Here is a 25,666-nt window from a genome sequence, read left to right on the forward strand (position 1 = left end):
CAATAACAATAATAAAGTGGGTCTCATGTGAGACCGTCTCACGGATCATCCTATCGATATTCACAATAAAAAGTAATATTCTTAGCATAAAAAGTAATATTTTTTCATGGATGACCCTAAATAAGAGATCTGTCTCACATTACGATATGTGAGATCGTCTCAGACAAGTTTTTGTCAAAATAATAATAATAATCATAATAATAATAATAATAAAACGATGTATGGCACGAACACTCGCATTTATTAAAAGTGCAGTTAACTCAATGAATTCATTTTTTAAAGCATTATAAAATCCGCCATCTATTTGCATATTGATAAAAATATTTGAAAAATAATTTTCGAAATTACACACAATCTTTTGTGTATATTACTTCAAACTTATCATAATTATCATTGTATTAGCATAAGTTAGTAAACTGATAAATTTGAAATCTACCTGAAATTAATTCATCCAAACCATCAAATAGATATCAAACAACGGATTTGAAATACATGACTTCAAATCCTTTGATTCAAATAACATCAATACATAGATAATATTACACAAAAACTTATGTGAGACAGTTTCACTGATCAATTGAGCTGAGACATGTTATATCAAAAATATTATTTTTTATTACAAAAATGAGAAGATATGATATGTTTCATGGATAAAGATACGTGAGATCGTCTCGTAAGATACCTACTCATAATATTTTATAAGAGATACATAAGTGACATCAAATTTGAAGGAAGAAGAGGGAATAAGACCTACTTTCAATCTATACAAATCTCTACCTTTTACTAGGCACAAAATTAAAATTATAATTAATTGGTGTACACATTAAACACTTACTGTAAGGGCATTGAAAGATATTAATTTACATTGATTGTTCCAACAATTAACGACGCCGAATGGTAAGGATAAAATTTCCACGGGGTAGTTAGCACTTAGCAATTGCCTACCACACTAATAATTAATATCGACGATATGTTATAACTTATAAGAATACATGACATTTATTTAAGAGTATACATAAAAACTTTAGATCTTCTTGCGATGATACCCATACTCGTTTATTTATTATTGGGTTTGTCTCCAACAACGGGTCAATCCGATCTTTAGATAGAATGAAAAATAATACTATGGACATTAAAAATAATATTTTTTAAACGCATCGAATCAAGAAAGAGTACATCTCATAAAATTAATCCATAAAAACAGTATCACATGATGATACTCACTATAATTATGTGATCTTTTTCCGAGGCATGATGTCGACTAGAGCAAAGTTTCCAACCTAGGGCGAACCTGAAAACATGAACGAGTTAATAATAAGCGTGTCTCTTGTGAGATAGTCTCACGAATATTTATCTGTGAGACAGGGTCAATCCTACCGATATTCACAATAAAAAATAACACTATTAGCATATTTTTTCATGGATAACCCAAATAAGATATCCATCTCATAAAATACGACTCGTGAGATCGTTTTACACAAGTTTTTTCCATTAATAAAAGATAGATAAATTCAAATTAAACTCGATATATGATAAAGTATGTTAGTAGCTTGAGGAAAAGGCAAAAATGCAAAAAAAAAAAAAAAAAAAAAAAAATTAGAATTTTGTGCAATTGGTAAAATATTTGTCCTTTTAAGTTTAATTAAAGATTACTTAAAAGGAGGAATATGGGCAAACGCGTCCAATTGTAATTATTTGCTATATTGTTGTTTTTGTTTTACATTGCATGGGCTATTCTGTACATCTCGATAATCGTGGATCGATAAAATTTGCCAGGGCTTCTTTTACGTTGATTTATTTGGTAAAAAATAAATAAAAAAGTAGAGATTATATTAAAATAAAACCGTAAATTATTTATCCAAGTTCTTTTTTAAAAAACTTTTATGGTGTTTTGTAATATATATTTTTTCATATAAACTTGGACAATCATATAACTTGAGACATGATAATTTTTGTTATTTTCAAATTAATGATTTTTTTCATTTCTCTAAAAATTTTAATATATATAAAGATATTTATTGATTTTAAAATATGAATGAAAATGATATTAAATATTTTTCAAAAAAATAAAATTTTCGATGAAAGGTTTTGTAAAATTTTAATTAAAGCAAAGGAAAAAATAAATCCGTACTCAGGAGATGTACCGTGTATGAAAGAAGACACAACAAAGTTTTATGTATGGGCTTTCATTCAGTTTAGCCCTACAAAAAATTTCAACAGCCCAGTCCAAAAATAAATGGGTACACCCGAACCCGAATAAATAATCTTTTATCTATTCAAGTATGTAATTTAAACTCAATCTTTAGACATTATCGTTCAAACGTACTAAAATAAATTAATATTTTATCATAAAATTCTCTGGATTTTAATATACCAATTAATAAAATGATAATAATTCAGATTTCCTACAACGGGAAAGTTGGTAAAAAATCCCCAATCAAAACATTTATTTGGGTTCACTCCCTACCCACAAAATTGTGGTACTATATCATACAAAATGTGGTACACTTCATGTGGAAATATGGTACACTTCATGTGGAAATGTGGTACTAAAAAAGTACCTAGGGACTGAAGACAAAAAAAATCGACGACTGGAGACTGAAGGCCAATTTCCCGTCCTACTACATACACCAATATATTTTAAATTTCATAAAAAAAAAAATCCAAGGTGTAACTAAATTCGCAATTGATTGAAAAAAAGACATTCTCATGATTGATAGTAACTCTACAAGAAAAGCAACATATAAAAAGTGTGCCCACCAACATCCCAACAAAATTTGTCCCCTGCCCTATATACCACCCCGATTGGACACTCATATCACAAGCGATTAATTTTATTCATTTTTCATATCTTGCAGGATAATCGAAAATTTATAAGCTGTCGAACAACTTATTTTATAAATCCAGTCAAGCATTATCTAGGTCGAAATGATAAATAAATATGAAAGACGTGCAATCAAAAGTATCCTAAGTATTTTTTAAAAAATCATAAAATGCAATATATTTATTATGGTATAAAAAAAGGCATTGTGGAAACTAAAGTTTTTATTTGAGTTTTTTTAATAAAGTATATTTTCAATTCTAGAAACGTGGTGCATTTAATTTGTGTTTTCAAGGGTAATTTGGTATATAAATATCCAATAACTAATGATTGAAGAGTTAGGTATAAACAAATAAAATATAATAATAGATTGACCTTTGCAAGTGCATATTGGTGGGCTTGATTTCACGATTTCTGGCATAATACATTTATTTAACGTAGAACATAGAAAATATTTTCAACAATTAAAGGAAAAAAATAAAATCTAGATAGCATATAATATACATGGATCAATTTTGTATGGCAAAAATAAATTAAAGATTTTATCTTTTTTTTTGTAAGAGTAGATTTCTCGTGAGACGGTATCACGAAATTTTATTTGTGAGACGGGTCAATCTTACTGATATTTACAATAAAAAATAATTTTCTTAGCATAAAAAACAATACTTTTTTTATGGATGATCCAAATAAGAGATCAGTTTCACAAAATATGACCCGTGATCGTGAGACTGTCTCACACAAATTTATGCCTTCTTTGTAAAAGATAAAGATGATTTGAGTTTTTGAATTGTCAAACCTTGTACAGTTGATTTTTTTTTTTAAATTTTCATAATTATTGTTTAGATAAAACATGTATTTTCAAAAAAAAAATTAATGATACAAATTATACGAATAACATATAATTTTTTAAAGAAATTATATTAAAATATAGTGTAATTTATTTAATGAGGTTTGCATAGCGTGATCATTTAAATGTTAATTTGTTTATTGAGACGTGTGTCATGTTGACATTAAGATAATGATGGTACAAAAGAGGAATTTCATAACATAATAATATCTATTAAAAAGGTAAAATATACGTCATATTCTCTATAATCTCACGTTTGTAAGATGGAAAAAAATTTGTATGAGACAATCTCACGGGTCGTATTTGTGAGATGAGTCTCTTATTTGGGTCACCCATAAAAAAGTATTACTTTTTATATTAAGAGTATTACTTTTTATTGTGAATATGGATAAGGTTGACCCGTCTCACATATTATGATCCGTAAGACGGTCTCACACGAAACCCACTCTTGTATGAGTAGTGAAAATTTCAAATATTACATATACAAACATAGTTATTTTATCCATGTTGTAACGTTCGATAATAAATAACAACAAAATACAATAATAACGAAAACTAACTGAATCTTGTTTCGCGCCATTTTTTTTAGTTGAACGATGATAGATTATTATAATCAAGTTTCGAATTCGAACTATTATTTAAAATTCTGATTTCAAATGAGCTATAAATCATCGACATCGAGACGTCACTTTTGGCCAATGCTTATCTTTGTCTTGAGTAAAGTCTAAACAAACACACAAGCAAAATACCATCAAGTCACGTATCGAAATAGTTCCCAAACAAGGAGTGAGAAAGAAATAAAATGAGCCAAACATGCCCTGGAATGTAGCAGCAACACTGGGAGAAGAAGGGTAGGACGGGTATTCCATGTCGACCGGAAGCGTAAAACCGTCATTCGACATCCACATCAGCAGTAGAAAACCGATGGACCAACAGAAATCGACAAGGGGGAAGTGTGGGTTTTCAAGTTTCACACTTTTCTTCCCTGCGTCTACTGATATACCCAAATTTAACTTTTTTTTCTTCAGCATTTCTTCAGCAACTAACTCTTCTCTCTCTTTAGCTTCGACCCCCCAATGTCTCCGTGGTCTTTAGGTACTCTGCTTTACATTTTTCTTGTTTTGATTTGATTTTGACTTGCGTGTGGGTTCGATGATCTATCCATTCCACCCATTTTGGGTTCAAATTGAAGACATGGGTTTTCTTGATTATGTGTTTGTGGCATGGGTTTGAAGTTTTCTTGGATTTCTGGTTTCAGAACTTGATCTTTGTAATTTCCTGTATTCTCTGTCCAAAAATGGATCTTTTATTTTCCCGTTTGTCGCTTGATTCGTCACATTCTAATACAATGAGGGATTGGGTAATTTTGCTGTAGTCTGTTTTTCGTTGGATCTGTGAAGTTGCCTACTCCACTCGAGGCTCGACTGGATATGAATGCGAAGTCTGGTGTTTTATTGTTTCCTGATAATGTTAAGCCGAAGTTGAGTAATTCTATGTGCCTTTTGGATTTTATTTACTGTCTTGATGATTGGAATTAGTTACTTGTTTCCAGATCTAGCGTTTATAGTGTAGTTTTCTTCTGCCCTTGTGGTAATCTTCGGTACCTCTTTGTGCGAAATGTGCATATGGTCCTCTTAAGGATGAGGTTCTCCTGCATTTTAGGATAAAATTGATATAGTTGAGTTTCTGCTGTTCGCTCTATCACAATCACTTTATCTCGAGGCCTTTTAGTACAATTTGCTAATTCAGATTCTGTTCTTGTTTTGTTGAATTTGCTGTGGATTCTCGTTCGGTTTCTAATTCTCATTTCCAGTTACTGAATTGCTTTCTGGGGTTTTCATAATGCATCTGTTGATGCTATCTCAAATTTGGTATATTTACATCTTGAACAATGTGTTTGAGTTTCAACTTGACTAGAGGAGTTTGTTTAGCATGTAAATGTGATCATCATTATTTTTTAATTTGTAGGTATAATATCCTACTGGAAGCGAGCACGCTAGGTTGAGCTTCTGAACTGCATTGTAATTATCATCATAATTTAGTGGCTGTTCGGTGTATAGTTATTCAAAAGTCTGTCCTTTGGCCTTCTGAGGAGAGTTGCGGCTGAGATATGGGTTCTCGATTTCCTTCACATCAGTTGAGCAATGGCCTATATGTGTCTGGCCGCCCTGAACAACCAAAAGAGAAGACTCCCTCAATGAGCTCAGTCGCCATGCCTTACACTGGTGGTGATATCAAAAGGTCTGGAGAGCTTGGAAAGATGTTTGACATCCCTATGGACAGCTCAAGGTCCCGAAAATCTGGTCCTATAAGTAATGCTCCGACAAGAACGGGGTCATTTGGTGGCACATCTTCTCACTCAGGCCAATTAAATTCTGTCAATCGTGCCTCTGTTTCTTCTGGAGGGGTTTCTGGGTCAGCCTCTATGAAGAAGACCAATTCTGGTCCACTTAATAAACATGGGGAACCATTAAAAAAATCATCTGGTCCTCAAGGAGGAGGAACAGCTGTTTCTCGTCAAAATTCTGGTCCTCTTCCACCAGTTCTTCCAACCACGGGTCTAATTACATCTGGACCTATTACTTCAGGTCCACTGAATTCATCTGGGGCTCCTAGGAAAACATCTGGCCCTTTGGAGTCGATTGGATCAATGAAGTTGCACAATGCTTCTGTTGTGAATAATCAGGCTGTTACCCACCTCAGTCAGGATGATGAATATTCCTTCCGGAGGAGCTTCCAAAGCCAATTCTTTGGTCCATCATTCTTCTCTTTGTGATGGGGTTTATTGCTGGCGGTTTTATTCTTGGAGCTGTTCACAATCCTATTCTTCTTCTTGTCGTTGTTGTACTTTTTGTTGCTGTTGCTACAGTATTTACCTGGAATACATGTTGGGGAAGAAGAGCTGTTACCAGTTATATAGCTAGTTATCCTGATGCTGAATTACGAACTGCGAAAGATGGCCAATTTGTTAAAGTTTCGGGGGTTGATATGTCTTGAATTGTGCTTATATAAGTTTTCATGTTACATGTTCTATGAATAATTTACGCTGATCCTGCTTTTTTGTGTGCCCCTGCCTCTTTTCAAGAAGTCAGATTAGAAATATCTATTTCCATGTTATCTGAAGTTGATGTTACATGCCTCGTATCTCTGCTTTATCAAGTATTTTCTGGATTTATATGGAACATTAGCTCACATTTTATTTTAGAGAGCTAGGTTATGTGATTGTTGTCAAATGATTATACAGAAACATCCTGCGGTTAGACATGCCTGTAATGGTAGCATGGAAATTGAAGGGTTGTCTGGGAATATATCGGCTAGATGATAGTTTGGATTATAAAATTATGTATTTGATATTCCCATGGAGAATCATTAATATTAGATCTTAATTTTCATTAGCAAAGCCGTGACATGTTAAGTTCTCACCCCAACTTTTGTTAGTTGTCCTTTCTTTTTGAAATGGTAATTGGCATCCGATATTCATGACATTGGAATTAAATTGGCATGTGACAATTTAATTCATGTGGCATCACACACAACATTTCATCTAATTTCTTCTTTGGAAATTTTAGGTTGGCACTATGTTTGATTTTGTATGATGATAGTTTGTCATCTTTGTTACTGTATGTATCATCAACGAATAGTAAGTATTGCTTGATTTCATTTCATGTAATTGATGAATTCTAAACAACTGGTCTAACCAGTAAAATGTTGACTTTGTAGGTTGTCACATGTGGAAATGTTCCTCTTGAATCATCATTCCAGAAAGTTCCCCGTTGTGTTTATACCTCCACAAGTTTATATGAGTACAGGGGATGGGATTCAAAAGCAGCAAATCCCACTCATCGCCGCTTTACCTGGGGCCTTCGCGCATTAGAGGTGAGAAAGGACTATCTGTCCTTCTGAAAATTAACTAGTTGGCTCTGCTCTTTCACGTGAATTACTCACGGATTTTTTTTTTATTTAAAACGACGATTGTTATAACTAACTTGATTTGCACATTTGAGTTATTTGCATGCTACCTTTTGTCTGTTATTATCAAGTTTTCTATGTTGTCCATTTGTATTGTATCAAGCATGTTTCATAAGTCTACACTTTAGAGTAGTACTGGCTTTCATTTGGTTGCTGCAGCCTGCCATGATCGAAACTTATCTGAATCTCACTTATTCAGAGTTAGTTAATTGTGAAATGTATTTGATCCACGTGTTGTTTGCCTCCCAAATTCACACACTCCCTTAATAGATACTGTCTGACTGCAGAGGCACGTGGTTGATTTCTATATATCCGATTTCCAATCTGGATTGAGGGCATTGGTTAAGACTGGCTATGGTGCAAGAGTGACGCCCTATGTTGATGAATCGGTGGTTGTTGAAATCAATCCATCGAATGGGGATGCATCTTCTGATTTTTCCAGATGGTTAGGAGTAAGGAATCTTTCAAGAGATGACCGTGTAATGCGTTTGAAAGAAGGGTAAGATATTTATTTTCTTGCAAAACATTCTATATTGTTGAATTTCATGCTAATGGTTATTATGCAAGCAATGTTGAAAACGATGGAGCAATAATGGAAAGATGGGTAATTTGGTTTCTCATTGTCTGAGCCTATAGTAATTGACCAAGTGCAGTCATTGTGGATAGATAATGTGAATTCGCATATTCCCTGATGATCAATAAACTCGGTGCATATCTCCAATTATAGTATCGAAAATTGGCCGTTATCTGGGCTTCAACCTACTAGCCAGGCTTGACCTTTATTATCTCGAACACTTGCTAGGTACATCAAAGAAGGCAGCACCGTAAGTGTTATGGGCGTGGTGCAGCGAAATGAGAATGTTTTAATGATCGTTCCTCCTCCAGAACCCTTTTCAACCGGATGCCAGTGGAGTAAATGCATTCTGCCTGCAAGTCTTGAAGGTGTCGTTTTGAGATGCGAGGACACCTCAAAGATAGATGTTATACCAGTTTAGTGGGCAACATTTACATACCATAACGGGTTTCTCTTATCAGAGAGTAAAATATTAGAAACACAAGAACATGAAGGCAAACTTGTATAGTTTTCGTGTAGTTTCTTCCAACTCAATTTCGTTTTGATCAGGAAGTTTTTCAAAGAGCGTTGGTGTGATTATTTTAGGTATTGTGGAGGAGCCTTGACAATTTACCAGAAGTTGTAGATTCATGTTCTGTTGGAACTGTTTTGGTTAATTGACTATTCTTTGATCTTGTGAAAATTTGGTTGTGTCGAAGATGGCAAATACTCCTAGACAAGGATATATGTTCTTCGTCTTGAGATATTCTTTGTGGCTTTTTGCCACTCTCTTTTGCTTGGAAATGAAGTATGTACTTATGTTGTAACTTTTTACGTCTGAATCTTTTTGAATTTGAGGTTGTCGGTATTGACCAACATTTTTGAAGAAAGGGCAAAAAAATTCGGTTTTCTAAATTTTACAACATGGAGATCTATTTTTGCTCAAATGCAATTTATGAGGCTTTATAATCTAATTTCAACCTACCATTGTTCAACTTTTTCTTGAGTGAATTTAATTATTTATATTATATATATGTTGATTTTTTTTAAAAAAATTATTCTTCGTCAGCATTCTAATTTACCCGTGATTATGAGATGCATGCATGTGATACACAGAAAATTAATTTAAAGATTCATAGAATTTCAAAATACAGTAAGTATGTTTTTCATGAGTCGGATTGAATCGAAAATGTGTTTATCATGCAATAGTACTATCAGTGATCGAAAACCAATTACATTAAAAGATTAATTCTTTTTAAGATTTTCTATTATAGTTGATTGATTCAGATTTATATCAAAATTGGAGTTGTATATGAATGAGCGTGGGCCTCTTGCTTAGAATTGAAGAGACATGATTGTATTGGCCATTTGTTTCATTGTCAATTATGTTATGTATTTGATCGTACACTCGACAGGCAATCAATCATAAACAATTATCTGAAATGTGTAATCAATGCCATCATATATGTTGTTGAGGTACATTTTTCAAATATAACATAAAAATATGCAAGAATCCAAATATTTATTAGTTTCAAAGAATGAATTCAAATTTCTACTTTGAATTCTTCTTTGTGTTTTTAGAAAGCAAAGCTGCGAGTACACCATGGCCCAAATAAATTTCAACCGTTGGAATTATACTCATAATATATAGTTTTGATATATTGTATATCCATCATGTACATTTACGTGAGTGTCAATGAGATGATACTCATCTATATAATGCACAATTTTGATATATTTCATTACATACTTCATCGGTGCTCTAATAAGTGTGCACGATGAGTGTATCGCCCTTGACTTCGTCATTTTTCTGACGGTTTTCCATTTATTTAACATATGTTTATGATCGTGTATAAGTTATGTTCGAACCTGACTTATTATTTGTGATTGTCGATTAACCGATGTCCTTTATTTTTGTTTTATTAATTATACTATATTGTTGTCTATTACGTATTAATCAATATTCGATTGATTGGTAAAGGATTGCGTCTGGTTCCAAACAACCACCAAGCGGCCAATTGATCAGTCCCTGTGCGTCCTCCCAACCCCGTACGTAAGAGTAACTCATCACAAAAGTTCACCTTCATATATTAAAAAAGAGCAGGCAAGAAAAGTAAATCAGAGCGGAAGAAAAGCAACAAATTAACTAATAAATATGAGCTGCGTTCATGTTTGTGGTGAGGAGGAAAGAGATCAAGTGAAATAATGTTGTGAAAATCAATTGGCAAGGTGGTTGCAGTGGATGTGGAGATCAAGTGTCGGATTTGCTTCCTGCCTCGTGGCTTTGTAGTTAAAAGGAGATACATCTGCACGGACTGTGGCAAGCATTTGACAGGTGCTTCAGCTCAAAAGATCGTGAAATTATAAATTAAATTTTCCAAAAATTAAGAACAATTAAAAAAAGAATTATTATTCGCTTGATAAATGGATTAAAGTAAATGTAATAGATATATAGTTCGAAGTCGATCGTTAGGTACTTGACTTGTAAATCCCAGGCATCTTAAAGGAGACACCAAGGTAAAAGAGCCAACCGACCAAAGTCGCTTCAATTTAATTCAAATAAAAAATCTCGGCACTAAAACAAAGGCTTTTGTGAAAAGCAGAAATGAAGGATACTCAGTTCATCCTCCTAATCAGCTCATTGATGTAATCCTCGCGATTACCAGCGTCACCACCTTCAACATAATGATTCCTCTTCTTCTTCAAACCGCCCAAAGGTGCTTTGAGTTGGAATGGCCATAGGAAGTTGTTTGCTTCTTTGAAGTGGGGTCCAACAGTCATAATCTCGTGAATAAGATCCTCCATGCAGATTATACCGTACTTACCCAGCACCTACAACAGCTCAGCTACAACTAAATTAAAAAGGGGGAAAACTTGAAATTAACAGCAGTTTTAACAAAACATTGTCCAAGTCTCAACCTGTTCGATGATGGAATTGTCAGTCAAGGCATTTCTTTGCTTATTTACTTTCCCATAACCACGCTTGTAAATCAACTCACGAATACTTTTGAGGTTAGGGTACCTGACAACATTATATAGCAGTGAGAAGTTTCTTGGTAGTTCTTTTGATTCCCAAGAGTTGATGTTATTTTGGTTAATGAAAGCAGTGGCTTACCCATAAGTAACATAAGGCTCAACCCTGTGGAGCATGTTCATTGTAGCTTTGTTAACTTTCAAAAAGACACCATTAAAGATCTACACAAGAGTAAACAAATGATTAATTAGAATATAGAAAAACATTGGAAGCAAACACTTGATTGAAAAGAGGAGCAAAACTTATAAATGGAGCATTCCAATAAAATTTAGGATCAATAACCTGACGTAACCGAAGAAGCAGCAGAATTTTCTTGGTTCTCGGATGCATTGCATTAATTCTGAAAGCCAAATGACAGCATGAAAATGCTTGGAGATGCTCATATAACTATAAAATTATATTGAAAAGTAAATGCCTTACCCACGAATTCTGATAATGAACAAAAGCTTAGCTTCTGGATTAACATAAAATCCACCCTTCAATCTAGCCTCACGCTTCAAGCGAACCAACTCCTTCTCCTGAAAACAGTAGAGCAAACAAAGACATTCAGCAAATATTATGTTTCATTTTGGTTCTAACAAAAAAACAATTCAACTAATACCTGATCCTCATACTCCTTAGCATACTGCCTTGCCTTGTAGCATATCAACTTTCGTGTCTCGGATTTCTTCTTCTTTGCTTCATTGAGCTCTTTTGCCTTAGCAAGGGCCCATTCCTCGTTCCTCTTCTGTTTCTTGAAAACTGACTCAGGTACTACTTCACCTTTGACCTCCTCACCCATTTCTCTATCCCAGTAGCCAAGTAGAACAAAACAAAAAATGACAACCAGCCTTGAGGGTGGTAAACTCTAATATTACAAACTTTCAAACTAGGTTATTAGTCTACTAACAGATTTAAATAAAATGTGTCTAAATACGTCCTTAGCTTCAACAAGGTATCAGGAATTACGAATTTGTCTGCATGCTCGCCTTTATTCGTGGAGGACTTGGCAGTGATGAGATGGGATTTTTTCACAATGTAAGGTTTAACCAGTCCACTGGTACAGATTTATGGTAAGATTGTGCAGCATAACATCTGAATGACATTCGGTAAATTTTAAATTCTACGGACGCCTTATTTCCATACGTTTCTCTTGCTTCTCAAATCTCAGACCTCAGATTAGCAAAATTAAGAACGTTTTCCAGAATCTTAACTAATCCAATAATGCTTCAAACATAAAAATTAAACAAATTTATCTTCTTTGGAGTTATCCTGCATGCCAGGGCTCAACAAATCAAACAGAACCGTCTAGCTAGAAGAACTAAACAGAATAAAGATTTCCAGAAATATTCGAGACAAGAAATAGAATCATGGGATTCAGATTTCGTATCCTATGTTGTCATTCACTCATCATCATCATTCAATTAAACATCCATCCATCCATCATGCATATAAACAAAATAAGGAAATCAATAAAAATAATTAAAACGGAAATGCTGCTGAGCTTCATGCCCGCGTATTACCTCAGATCAAATTGGCGCCTCTGCGAGGAGAATTAGGGCTCCCTGCTGTAGTGAGTGTACTTCAATTGGTGCAAGGGGAACAGCCCTAGTTCATATATCGGCGGCGCTACTTTGTAATTTTCGGGCTTGGCGAGGCCCATTACATCTGAGATTTGACCAAATGTAAATATAGTCAAAGGGGTGAACCCGTATTTGAAATAATGTTTCAAATTTTATGTATGAACATTTAATTATTATTATTATTATTATTATTATTATTATTATTAATATTAGGTCTCTTTTGAGACGGTCTCACGAATCTTTATCAATGAGACAGGTCAACCCTACCGATATTCATTTTAAAACTAATACTCTTCGCATAAAAAGTAATACTTTTTCATAAATGACTTAAATAAAAGATAGTGAGATCGTCTCACACAAGTTTTTGCTTATTATTAATATCTCTTTATTCCGATGAAACAAAAAGAATCGAGGCTAGCCTATGAGCAATATTTAAGAATTTTAAAATAATATATGTTTATCATGCAGTTTTTATTTAAAAATGTATGTATAATATTTAATTTTAAAATATAGAGAAGAAGAGTATTTTAAAAGATTATATTTTATGGGTCAGTTTCCGGCCCATAGACTTTTCTGTTAACAATTTAAAATTCAATTCTAACGCAGTCAAAACCATTTTTCCTATCCTTTTCTACGTATAGCCGCCTCTCTCCCCCTTTCCTCTACTTTTCGAAAACTGCACCCTATAGATTAGGAATATTTTCGAGTAGTTCGTTTGTTTGAAGACTAAAATTGTGTTCCCAAAGTCCGAATTATTCCCTACTGAAGATCAAATGCAAGTTTTATTCAAATTTTGAAGCACTATCCAAACAATATTATGTATTTTGATATTGATGTGTGTATTCTAATTATATGATATTTTCTTGCGAGAAATCTCTATGTTTTTGAAAGATCAACGTATGAAGATGTATATCCGTGAAACGTAAGCTCTTTTCAACAAGTTAGGAACATGGTTTGGGCGTAAAGGTTTTAAAAGAGTAAAAAAATTCCGGTTTGATTATGATTTGGAGTTTTGTTATGTTTTTGGGGTTATGATCATCCATGAGTTGATCGAAAGATAGGCGATAGTGCCTTATAAAATTAACATATAAGTAATCTCATATCAATTTTTGTGTTATTATTATTATCAAACTACATGATTAAAAAAATTAAATTTAAATTGATTCTATTAAAGAAAACTCTAGAATTGAGCGGCATTCCTACGGTTTTATATCAATTCAAGTTAACTAATATATGGATCCGATTTCGTCGCACACATTTAATTGCCCAACAACAGTCAAGAATCATCTTGCTGCATAATTTTTTTAATTGATGGAAATTTATACTTGAATGTCATTAAGAAAAATAACATAGGTTGTCAAAAGAATACTGATAAATGCTTACAAAAATATTATGAATTTTTCTTTACAAAATTTGAACTTAATATTATGTTCTCAGTTTTTGAAAACTCATGTACATCTGTCTCTTCATGTGATGAAGGTGAGACTGATTCCATCGATTCCGTTGCTCGAGTAAACTTTGTAGCCAAGTAGCTTTGGATGACAAATTCCTTCTACGGTGTTTTCGATCATTTACCCATGCCAAACAACAATCGATTCGACCTACTTTAACACGGAAACGTCCATAAGAAAATAACATGCAGGATATCAAACTTGGAACTATATTGGCTTGGGAGCTGATTACGCTGATAGGATCATCTGGTCCACCTCCAGAAAAAGAAGATGACAATCACCGTAAAAACCATGCCAGCATACTTGATCCATTTGTCAACACGATTACGCCTTTCAATCAGCCTTAGCAGGGAATTTGATAGCCCCAAAGTGTTGAGCACATCCAATCCTTTCCTCTGGGCCCTCTGCTCAGAGTTGCATACGGGTAAAGAGTTGTATCAAAACCAGTAAATGTAAGCTTAAAACCGGTACGCTGCAACCCTCAACTGCAAAAATCTTCAAATTCCAGTGTATTTTCTTTTTTTTTTTGCTATGTTACGTAAAAGTTTTACTTGCTACATGTATTTCAATACCAACATTTATGACAGTACCGAGGAAGGAGTGATTGTATTAGCCACGGAAGCAAATAATTACCTTCAAGTGTTCTCTTTGCTCGCTATACTTTGAAAGAATGGCAACTCCAGTCGCAAAAGCATCCTCTAGTAGATGGGACGACCTGCGTACAGACTCTGACGCTTGTGCTTCCTCCTCAAAAATTCTCAATATATGTGAATCTCCATTCTGAAGAAAAAGGGAAATCAATACCAAATAAGTTGATTTAAAGAATTGAACAAAAACAGTTGTCCTAGAGAGTATCTTCAAGAGTCCATACAGCTCTTCCAATTAATTCAGCCCTCTCTTGGGCTTCTTGTATTCGCTTTAAATGCCGTGATAAGTATTTATCCAGACTAGTTCTTAATGACTCAGCCTCCTCGCTGACTTGTTCCACTTTTCTGTGCAACATCATGGAGAATAAAAAATTGAGCAACTCCATGAATTATAAACTCTGATAAAAGGTAAGTCAAGAGGTTGAACTCTATCTAAAACAACATTAATGATTAGGCATACGATTTCATCAGAATAAAACAAGGACCACTGACAAAAGTAGTCCATTCTTCAACCTCCTGCTTCTATGTTGAACAAAGCTTGAATCAATTTTATTTCACCTTCTAAATGCACTGACGACATATGATTTTAGGAAATCTTTTAATATTTGATAAAAGATTTCCCTCCTTTATCACAAAATGGTACAAGAGTCTTGACATGCAATCAGGACAAAAGATATCAACATGAAAAAAAAACAAGTAGTAACAGAGGAAAATCCAACAGAGGGCAATGAACATAAGTAATTCTGTTATTTACAAATCAATATATAAACATTTCTTTATCACTTTAGTTGAACCAGGATATAAGGAAATTAGCATAACCATCATAACCAGCCATACCCAGTTCCACCAAACAGATCCAAAACCCTGCACTGCAACAAAAGCAAACCAAAATTCTCAGGAAACCCATGGGATTAAATTTGGGTTGATGGATTTAATATTTGATGAAAACATTTGATAGGTGATACTCAAATGATTTTTATTTTTGGGGATGTCAAATTGATGATGAATGAATTTGAAATCAAATTACCTACAAGTATCTAAACAAGTACGATTAATCTAAATAATAGATTTGATATGCCTTGATTCCAAATACAGCAATCAAATCGAATGAATTCTTTTCGATTTCCAACAAGTTAACAATCCCCCTCTCCTCCTGTTACTCCATGAATCAATCTAACTAGGAAGCGATGCTCCTGAATCGCACACAAATCGAGAGTAATTAAACAACAAACGTGCCAAACAATCCAGAATCCGTCCAATTCATGACCTAAATTTACACCCACCAATGAATAAAAAGGAAAAAAAACGTAAAAACAAGTTAACGGCACCTTTTCCAGAGATCACGCTGCGATTTGGCGGCGATGGAACGCCATTGGCGATCCATGTCGGAACACAAAAACTGGATCTGGTTGATATCTCGTCGAACCGCAGTGGATTGATCATCAGGTGCCCCGGGAATGACAGCATTTGCTGACGACGAGTACTCGAGGCGCTCGAGCCTCTCCAAGGCGTCTCTCGTCCTCAGTAACAGCCTCTTGGAGATTGAGTACAGCTCCGATAGAGTACCGCCGCCTCCTTCCGCCTCCATGGCCAATTTCTTTAGAGATGATTTGTAAAATTAACGTTCTTTTCTAAGGCGGAAATAAATTGAAAGGTTGATTCCTTCTGAAAGTTTAGGCATCGCATTTGCACGCCGAACTTTATCAAAATTATATTATGCACACGTCTCCATTTTTTAATAGGCAAAATTTATCTAGATGGTGTCACATTTTATGAAACGAATATCTTATTTATATCATTAATGAAAAATTATTATTTTTTATATAGAGCGGATGTGTTGTATTATAGGTTTGTGTAGTACAGTTCGGATATTGTTGTTTTAGATGACGGTTCCGATGAGAAAGAATCAAGAAAAGACAACTTCATGAAATGCACCCCCTCCTTCGACGATGAGTTGGCGAGACTAGAGAAAAGCATAGCGGATTTTGCTGCTGAACTTGATGCAGACGGCGACGGCGACTTCTTCATGTGAATCTCCGATCTATCCTCTTAAACTGCTTTTCACTAATCACAGACGGATCAGACTAGAAAGTTCCACAGTCACAACTGAATGTAACATCTTTCATGGTTTCTTGCAGGTGACAGGATACGAAAGTCGTGGTACTACGCATAGGAATAGAAAACAATTTAGAATTTTAAAAAATATGTGTTAATTTTACATAATTATAACCTTAATAATTTGAAAGATATTTAGAAGATTGTTAAAACCAGTCTTCTATTTCTAGTACTGTTTTCTCTCCATTTACTCGTTTAATTTGTTGTTATTAATTACATTAGAGAGTTTTCTAGTGAAATTGTTCTCTCAAGAAAACCTGGCCACCTCATAAATTTACCAAAAACACAAGTAGAGAGAATATGCTTTGGTTTTTTTCTTCCTTTTTTAAAAATAAAATCGTGAATAAAATTGCTTTGAATTTACGAATTTCAAAAGGTGAGTTCCATTCTTCAGTACTGGTCGTCCTCCATAATTTGGTAGAAGGGATTGCGGTAACCAAATCCCTCTTTAGAGATAAAAATTCAATTCTTTCTAGAAGGGATGTCGTCTAAATTAAGTATTTTTTGTTTTCCAGTATGCCGTGGAAATGATGAAATTAGCAGCGATAACGAAGGAATGCTTTTTGACTCCATAATTTTCTGTGCATGCACACGGATGAGTAACATAACAGACTCGAACATTTCACTGGTTTCAGCTAGAATGGTTGTCAATTTGCTTTATGTTGGGTATTTTATTAATTTTCCATGCTTATAGATGGCATTCCACTCCCATCGTTTTTTAGTGATTTTGTGGGTTCCTCATTCATTTAATAATGCTAAGAAATAGTTGCCTACTGTGGCTGATTCGTCATTGATTTTTGCATAAGAGATCTTGTCCCCAAAACACGAAATCTGTTGGCGTATGGAATACTATTATGTGCATGATTTCCCTTGCCACTGTTTTACATTTTACCCTTTGCAATCCACTGCAGATCTTCCTGATTTTGAGAAGGTGAGGGGAAACTAACTCAATTAATTCCATTCTCGGGACTTTAGGCGTTGTCATTCTTATTGGGTGTGGGCATGTAGATCTTCCCACGGCCATGATCTACCAACTTTCTGCTTTATCAAAATGTTATATGTATAAAACAATTGTAGGATTCGGATTTTGCAAAGGTCTGAGGCCATGTTTGACATATTTAGTTCAGTTTCTAAAATAGAAAATTACTCTTACTGTTAAATTGATCTCTTCCCGACATGATTGATAAATTAGAAGAAATCACAGAGCTGATAGAGAAAGCGGGAAAGCCGGGAAATATCTCCACTGTTAATATATTGCTAGTTGCTTTTGATGGGAATTGGATATTTTAATTACAACATGCTTCTTCATGCCCTAGCCATAGAAGAAAATGTCAGATTTCATTGCTCATTTTTCTTCTTTTTTATGTAGTTTTTTGTTTCGGGATCAACATTATTTCGAGGTAATTATGGTACATTTTTTGTGTGTGATTCAATTTTTTGGTGTTGGATTTTAGCTAGGTTGCGGCTAATAATATGATGTGCTGCAGAATCTTGCTAGGCTGAGCAGGCTTTTAAGGTGTTTGAAGACAGGAAACGGGAGCACTGTGAACTTGATTAGTGTACCTATACTATACTAAGTTTTGATGAATATGGATGCTCTTTTTAAATATTCATGTTTAATATCCAAAATTCATTGTATAAATTGATGCAAGAGTTAAAAATTCATTGTTGATGTTTTTTTAATCGACAGACATGACAGACTATGGTTAAGCAAGGAAAAAAAACATACACGTTACATGATTAAAATTGAAAATCATCGTAATCGCATTAAAAGAAATGTAATTTATTAGATTAAAAATGTGATTTCATTGTTAAAAGAAGTCAAAAAGAGAAAATTGTATAAATTCCAAAATAAAAAAATGTATTTTTTTTTTCGTTTTTTTGAATGAATAAATCATAAATGTATATCATTTCAAAAAAAAAATCATAAATGTATCATTTTTTATTAAAAGAAAGAGAAAATTCAGTTCAAATTTCATGGTTAATTGCGGAAATGGGTGACATCAGATTTTTTTAATTTATATGAAAAAAGCCATATTTTGTCCGTACGTTAGAGAAGGATCAGAGCAGAAGTAAATGTTTTAATCACCGGAAAGCTTCGAGATTTGTTTTGTTTGTTTTGTTTTGCTTTGCTATCCCTTCGAATCCCCGAAACCCTAAATCCCTCTTTCGATTCATTCCTACTGAAAATGTACAAGTGTAAATTGCAGGAGCTGTGCCAGAGGAAGAGCTGGAACCTACCTGAATACACCACCATCAAAGATGGCCCAGATCATCTTCCCAGATTCAAAGCTATTGCTGTTGTTAACGGCCTCAATTTCGAGACTCCGGCTGAATGCAAGTCTGCTAAAGAAGCTCAAAACTCGGTGGCTAAAGTGGCCTATGATCACATCAATATTTCGACGCCTCCTCGTGGCCAACAGTCTCCCTCCGCTCTTGTTCAGCCTGTGGTTCCGGCGTGTTCTTCCCCCCTCGCTCCTATGCCGCATGATGTTGAGCCTGTTCCAGTTTCTCCAATTCCATCATCGCTTCCACTTCCTCCTCCCGGTACTTATCTTGATTTATTTGTCTTTTAATTTTAATAATTTGGGGTGACTGCTGTTGTAGACTGGCCTCTGCAGCACATTTTATTTTTTTCTTAAAAAACAAACTACTTTACCTCCATGTTGAGTCCCAGTTGGTACTTAATCATAGCCTTTAGATACTATATCCCTTTCAGTTCAATTCGACCGCAGAATTTGCACTCTTCAGTTTCACAATCATATAATTTGAAGATGTTAAGTATTTCATTGCGTTGTTTGAGCATCTCTGTAATATTTTCAGGACTTTTGGCACCAAACAACAGTGCACTTACAGAACCTGTCCACAAGGACATGATGCAGCCGAATATGGGAGATACGACACAAACTTCCACGCTTTACAAAACACCAATAGGTTCTGGCGGTAAGAGTTCAAAAGATCGTAAAAATGTTTGTTTATTCAGTGTTACGATCTTTTGGTGGGCTTAATTTCTTTAATACCTTTATCAATTTGTGAACTTTTGTGTAAACTTATATTCCGTAAAGTTTGGTGGCAGCTGGGTGATAAACATTTGTATATTTCAGAGCCTTTAAGATCTACTATAAAACCAAGGGCATTTGCATCACAACTGCTAAATTGAATGATAAGTTACTGTCTTACTGATCAGCTTGTTAGTCGTTCTTGAACACAGATAAAGTATTCCCATGAAATCAATGGTCACAATTGTTAAATTCTTGAACACAAATGAGATATTCCCAAATGAAATCAATAGTTCTTAATTCTTAACTTTGGCTTACATCATCTAGTAATTAGCATGATGGGCCAAACTTCGAACTTGATATGGAGTTATCCTTTTTTAATACAGCCTACAGGGATAATATGTAGCCATTCTGGTCATGCCTTACAAATGGGAAATGTTCATTTAGAATTTTCATCTCTTCTTCTTATGTTCTTTTTTTCTTTGAGAGCATCCAATTTTGGAGAAAAGTGGCCTGTTAACTCCAAAAACATGGTTTGGGGCTTTTGCATAAGGAGAAACTTAAATAAAAAATTGAAGCGACATTTATAAAGCATGTTTTTGGCTAGAAAAGCTTTCCTTCTTCACTTACCATGTGCTAGGCAAGTACTTTTTTTGTGCCGTGTGTCTGACACCAATCATCCAGGTCCAGAATTTAAGTTCTTCTATCCAAGGTGGTTGGACATGAAGAAATCCCTTTGATCAAATTTAATTTCTTTTGTCTATTGTTAATTATATGATTGCAAATATCATATATTCTGACCATTTTAATCATCTGCACGTATCCGGGTTGACCTACTGACTAAAAGTTTGTAAAACTGAGTAGGGATGTGCAATAGGTAAAATCCGGGCATGTGATTAGAGTGAAGGGGAAAATTATAGAATGACTAACGGTTATGAGTTACTCTAATCATAAAATGGTTTCAATTTATGTGACATACAATAAAGACGAGTGGAATAGTTTTTTTCCCCTGGCTACATTGTTAGATAAACCAAAATTTGAAAAGACACCGTTTAGATTCCCAAATCTGTGTTCCATAATTCAATTCGATAAAAGCATTTCTGTCAATACACAGATTGAATCATGGTTTCCTATCCGATGATTCGGTGCTAACTCGTTTTCCATTGTTTGAAACTAACGTACTCTATAAATTTTTGTTGTTAAAAAAGTCCTTTTACTTGCAACACATGATTTAATTGACTGGGACATCCATCCCTATGTTTGAAAGGTAAACATGGGAATATGCAAGATTCACTCAAAAAAAAAAACTTGTATCTTGTTTCACATTTGAAATGGTAGATTTAAAATGTGGATGGAAGGATTTGTTATTTCCAAAATGTTATATCATCGTTATTCTTTTTCGTTTTCCTTTGAAAAAGGTTCACTGCACATGTATAAGAACCGGTTGCAACAACATGCCCAAAAGAGGTATCTTAGTTTACCTGTTTACACTTGTGAATCCGAAGGGCCTCCGCATACTCGCCGCTTTAAGTCAAGAGTGTCATTTGATGGGAAATCATACGAAACAATGGAATTTTTCCCTACATTAAAGGAGGCTGAACATGCGGTTGCAATGGTTGCTTGTCAGATGTTGCAAATCGACCAGAGTCAAGAGGCTAGTGCTGAAACAAATCATAAATTTTCAATTATTTTATTATTATGTTGCTAATTTGTTATTTATTGTTAATCTGAAAATAACATATCAGGATGGAGGCTTGTACAAAAACCTTCTACAGGAACTGGCACAAAAGAGGGGTCTTCTTTGTCCAACATATGAAACTGTCAAATGGGGTCCACCTCACAGATCCGTATTTCAGTCCATTGTGGAGATAGGGAGCAGTACATTTCGTGGTGACGAAGCCAAAAACAAAAAGCAGGCAGAGATGAATGCTGCCACAGTCGCTTACTGTGCTCTAACAGAGTGTAAGAAACTAAGAATTTACTGGGTGTTGATTTGGTTTTAGCGTCTGTAAGGTACTGTGCATGGCAATTTATTATGATGATGGATTGTTTTTGTTGTAAGCTCCACATGTAATTTAAATAAGAATTTAATTAAGAAGCTCTTCCATTCCTCATTGCGATGGATGTCCTGACAATTTTTTTCCATTTAAGTAGCTGCTCAATTGCTGAAAGTTTATTATGTGCTTCTCCACTTGGTTAAAATTGATTTTTGGTAATAGACCTCTGTGGCTATTGTAGTTTTAAATGAATGCTGTTAATTGGCTTACCAGGGACATCTTTTTGCAGCATCCCTTGTGACAGAATGCTCAAAGGCATCAGCTAGCGTGGAATGTGTTGTTTCCGATAATCTTACTCAGAGTTCACTGGCCACGGAAACAATGAAACGAGATGAATTTGTGGCAAATGAAGGTGATTTCAGAAAATTTAAATATTTCCACCCATGTATGCTTGTGGTTTAATGTCAACGGTATATGGATGGTCTTTATATACAAAGGTTGGCAGTGGATAAAATGGTAACAATTTATTTTAATTAGTTTTCTAAATGGCTGTTGAGGCGGCCGCCTAGGCGGTTGGCGGCCCTCTAGCGCCGCCGTTGTCTGAGGTGGGTGAGCAGGCCACAGAGGCGGTTAATGATTTTAAAATCCTAGTCAACTGTTAAAGTCGAATAATTTTTAAAACTAGTTAAAGTCAATCAATTTAAAAAACCTAGATGTAATAAAAACACCTCACACTTTTTTTTGTATATACTTTTGGTTTCATGTATCATTCACCATCAGTCACCACCTATCTCAAACAGTCTCCAGCCGCCGCCTTAATTATCTTGTTAGTTTGTATCTTTATATTTATTTGCACATTTTCTAGATTGTATTATATTGTGCGAAGCTTTTTTGTATGCATAAACATTATTTAATTACATATATTACATAAAAAAATATGATTATTTATAATTTTATTGCATGATTATGATAATATATAATTACATATAAAAAAATTGATAAACAAAATTCGACCGTCTAGGCACCGCTACTGACCGCCTACCCCGCCACCGCCTCCCGTCATTTTGAACATTGATTTTAATAGAAAACCTAATATCAAAATTGGCCTCCTAGGAATTAGGATCACCACCCTTGTGACCTTTTAAATTACCATTGTTTGGGTACGATGAGTTCTTGTTGGTTGTAATTCGTGGTGTGATCTCCTTAAAGCGTCGCCATTATTAGTTGGGTGCCTATCATTCATTTCTTTCTCACTGTATCTTTACTCTTCACTATAAAATTTATAAATTCATTTTGCGATGTTGCATCTCTAGTTCTATGATGTATGATGATTTTTTGTTTTTATGATTCTAATTCTAAATTGATTCTAGTCCAAGTGAGCACTCATTTTTACTCATTTTGTCTCCAGAAACTGAGATTAATGCCAAAAGAGTCAAACGCTCTCCTGAAAACGAGACAGCCAATTTGCCGGCTCTGCTCCCTCCTGAAGTTTCATCTGCACAAGTAGAGCATCAACCTGTCACTGAACCTGTTTCCGGGCAGCATGAATCCCCGCGCATTGTTCGTAGCAAAACAGTGGTTTTTCCTCGCAAATCAGATTTTCCTATTCCGGATGGTGCCTCTGTGATGCCCTGTAGCGATGACCAATGGGTTGCTTATAAAGTGGAAGCTTAACCAGGAACCCTCCGCATAGTTGCAGCAGCATAGGTTTGCTTGTACATCTAGTGTAACAGATGACCAACTGAATAGATACAGTGCATCTCTCTTGTTAAAACTGGCTAACAAACTCCGTGGTGGTAGAATCCATGCCTTCGCAAAGAAAATGATATTAACCGCTGACCTGGTCAGCTTAATCATTAGTAATCGCAGCTAAAGCTTCAAGGCATAAAGGAACAATTAAACAACATGCGACAAAATGCAAGCGAAGAGCTTGGTAATTTACTGAGGTCTGGGAATCTACCTATCCACAAAACCTCAAATGTTGAAGGGAGAAGCCCTTCTAGTTTCCCTAGTTGAAGAATAGCATGTAACAATTTCAGAAATCATAGAATGAGAAATCATTGAATGAAACTAGATGGATAAATCTACATGATTTGACTTTGGAAGATGCCGTGTACCGCCCCGAAGAGCGGAACTGCCCTGAGCCATTTTTCCAAACCAGATGAAAAACGTACTAATGGAATTTACGTTGTTCAGTTAGTACACCACATTAATAGGAAACTGAAAAAATTACCCACTACTCAGCGGGGTTTTTAAATATGGCTATATTTTGCCTGTATTTTGGCCATTATTATTATTATTATTATTATTATTAATAAATTATTATTATTATTATTATTATCATATTCATCACCAGTTTATTTTTTATTGGGATAAAATATAGTTCTACCAATTTCATGATATTTATATGTTTGTTTGATAATAATTTACGATTTCGATTTGTATTATTATTATTTTTAAAAAATAAACTTCAGAAAATCACCTTATGCTTACAATCAAATTTATTTTTGTAAAATAAACTCATTACCAAGGGTACCAGAAGTTTTTAGAAAGGGAAGCACACGCGCGCGCTCGTCTCGGTGCTGTTTTGACCAAAGTTAATCTTTTTAGACCAAATTTATTTGGAAATTAAATTTTAGCTCAACAAGAATGCACAACATGGTGCACGCACTCGGGCCAGAATAGGGTGCGCGCCCTACTGTGAAAGTGCGTTGCGCGTCGCGCGGCAGCGCGCGTTGCACTGTTTCAGAAGAACATGCGCGTCCCTTGGCTTCTAAACATCCGTTCATGGCTGTTTTTCCACCAAACCGTGTGTCCTTTGCCTAAAAATGTGTCTCTTCTACGCATCTGGTATAGAGAAACATGTCTCTTCAAAACAACCGGTGATTATCTATAAATAATCCCTCAAACCATATTCAAAGGCTGCTAAATTTTTGTGGTCTCTCCTCTTGTCATATTCCAATTTTCGAAAAACACTTAAAAGCTCTGCGTAATTTTTGTTCGTGGTATTCAAGAGTTTGTAGTGCTGCAAATTCTTGATTGAAGTCGTTGCATCTTGGTGACGATTGCTTCCAACGTATAGCACTTTGATACTGGCAATTTCGTCTTGCGGACAAAGGATAATCCTTACCTCGACTTGATCTTTTTGCTGCTATTTTGTTCGTAATTCAAGACCAGATTTTCAGAAACGAATAGAAGAGGTAACAACATTTTTCAGCAGGCAACGCCTTCCTGCGAACGGATTCAGCTGAAAGATTTGCCCTTTATAGCTCACTATGGTGGCAGAATGAATTGGATATGTCAAATAGAATTATTTTTAAAATTAATCAACCAAAAAAAGCGTACTTATTTATATTATTTTTAGCCAAATATTTTACCATTTATATTTTTAATACAATATTTTTCTCCAAAACATATTTACTTATATATATATATATATATATATATATATATATATTATGTTAAAGTATATCATAATACTTATAATAATTTCTAAACTAATGTAGATTTTATCGTAGAATGTAAAAATGAGTTGGAAGTATATATTTATAAATAATGTCGATAAAATATAGATACATATTTTAAAAAAATAAATGAATAAATTGTTTTGCCATTGATTTATTCTATTTTTTTATACAAGTGTTTAATATATTTATTTTTAATAATTCAGG

The 25,666-nt window shown here is 34.5% G+C and overlaps 3 protein-coding genes and 1 pseudogene across 8 annotated transcripts; 2 read left to right on the forward strand and 2 right to left on the reverse strand.

Annotated features, from left to right (window-relative positions):
* Positions 1–4,483: 4,483 nt before the first annotated feature.
* LOC140816884 (uncharacterized membrane protein At1g16860-like) lies at positions 4,484–8,952 on the forward strand (annotated as a pseudogene).
* Positions 8,953–10,718: 1,766 nt separating this feature from the next.
* Positions 10,719–12,884, reverse strand: LOC140816893 (large ribosomal subunit protein uL30x-like). Of its 2 annotated transcripts, XM_073176389.1 has the most exons (7): positions 12,727–12,884; positions 11,826–12,009; positions 11,645–11,742; positions 11,507–11,564; positions 11,306–11,385; positions 11,110–11,212; positions 10,719–11,022 (listed from the first exon to the last, which is right to left on the reverse strand). In XM_073176389.1, the coding sequence occupies exons 2-7, from the start codon at positions 12,003–12,005 to the stop codon at positions 10,807–10,809; spliced, it is 735 nt and encodes a 244-aa protein (XP_073032490.1). In that variant the 5' UTR covers positions 12,006–12,009; positions 12,727–12,884; the 3' UTR covers positions 10,719–10,806. The 2 variants fall into 2 exon arrangements, with proteins under 2 accessions (XP_073032490.1, XP_073032497.1); XM_073176396.1 differs by lacking the exon at positions 12,727–12,884 and having other exon boundaries at positions 11,826–12,033.
* A 1,256-nt stretch (positions 12,885–14,140) lies between these two features.
* On the reverse strand, positions 14,141–16,580 carry LOC140816906 (membrin-11-like). The gene is made up of 4 exons (XM_073176404.1): positions 16,213–16,580; positions 15,109–15,229; positions 14,871–15,017; positions 14,141–14,641 (listed from the first exon to the last, which is right to left on the reverse strand). Exons 1-4 carry the CDS (start codon positions 16,470–16,472, stop codon positions 14,480–14,482), a joined length of 690 nt encoding a protein of 229 aa, XP_073032505.1. The 5' UTR covers positions 16,473–16,580; the 3' UTR covers positions 14,141–14,479.
* Positions 16,581–19,021: 2,441 nt separating this feature from the next.
* On the forward strand, positions 19,022–24,181 carry LOC140816915 (double-stranded RNA-binding protein 1-like). 5 transcript variants are annotated; one of them, XM_073176424.1, is made up of 7 exons: positions 19,022–19,546; positions 19,823–19,942; positions 21,417–21,652; positions 21,744–21,960; positions 22,285–22,407; positions 23,404–23,702; positions 23,865–24,181. In XM_073176424.1, exons 1-6 carry the CDS (start codon positions 19,189–19,191, stop codon positions 23,667–23,669), a joined length of 1,320 nt encoding a protein of 439 aa, XP_073032525.1. In that variant the 5' UTR covers positions 19,022–19,188; the 3' UTR covers positions 23,670–23,702; positions 23,865–24,181. The 5 variants fall into 5 exon arrangements, with proteins under 5 accessions (XP_073032525.1, XP_073032515.1, XP_073032531.1 ...); XM_073176414.1 differs by lacking the exon at positions 23,865–24,181 and having other exon boundaries at positions 23,404–23,834; XM_073176430.1 differs by lacking the exon at positions 23,865–24,181 and having other exon boundaries at positions 21,504–21,652; positions 23,404–23,834.
* The last annotated feature ends 1,485 nt before the right edge of the window (positions 24,182–25,666 follow it).

The sequence above is a fragment of the Primulina eburnea genome, chromosome 2, assembly GCF_022965805.1.
Source record: "Primulina eburnea isolate SZY01 chromosome 2, ASM2296580v1, whole genome shotgun sequence".
Lineage (NCBI taxonomy): Eukaryota > Viridiplantae > Streptophyta > Magnoliopsida > Lamiales > Gesneriaceae > Primulina > Primulina eburnea.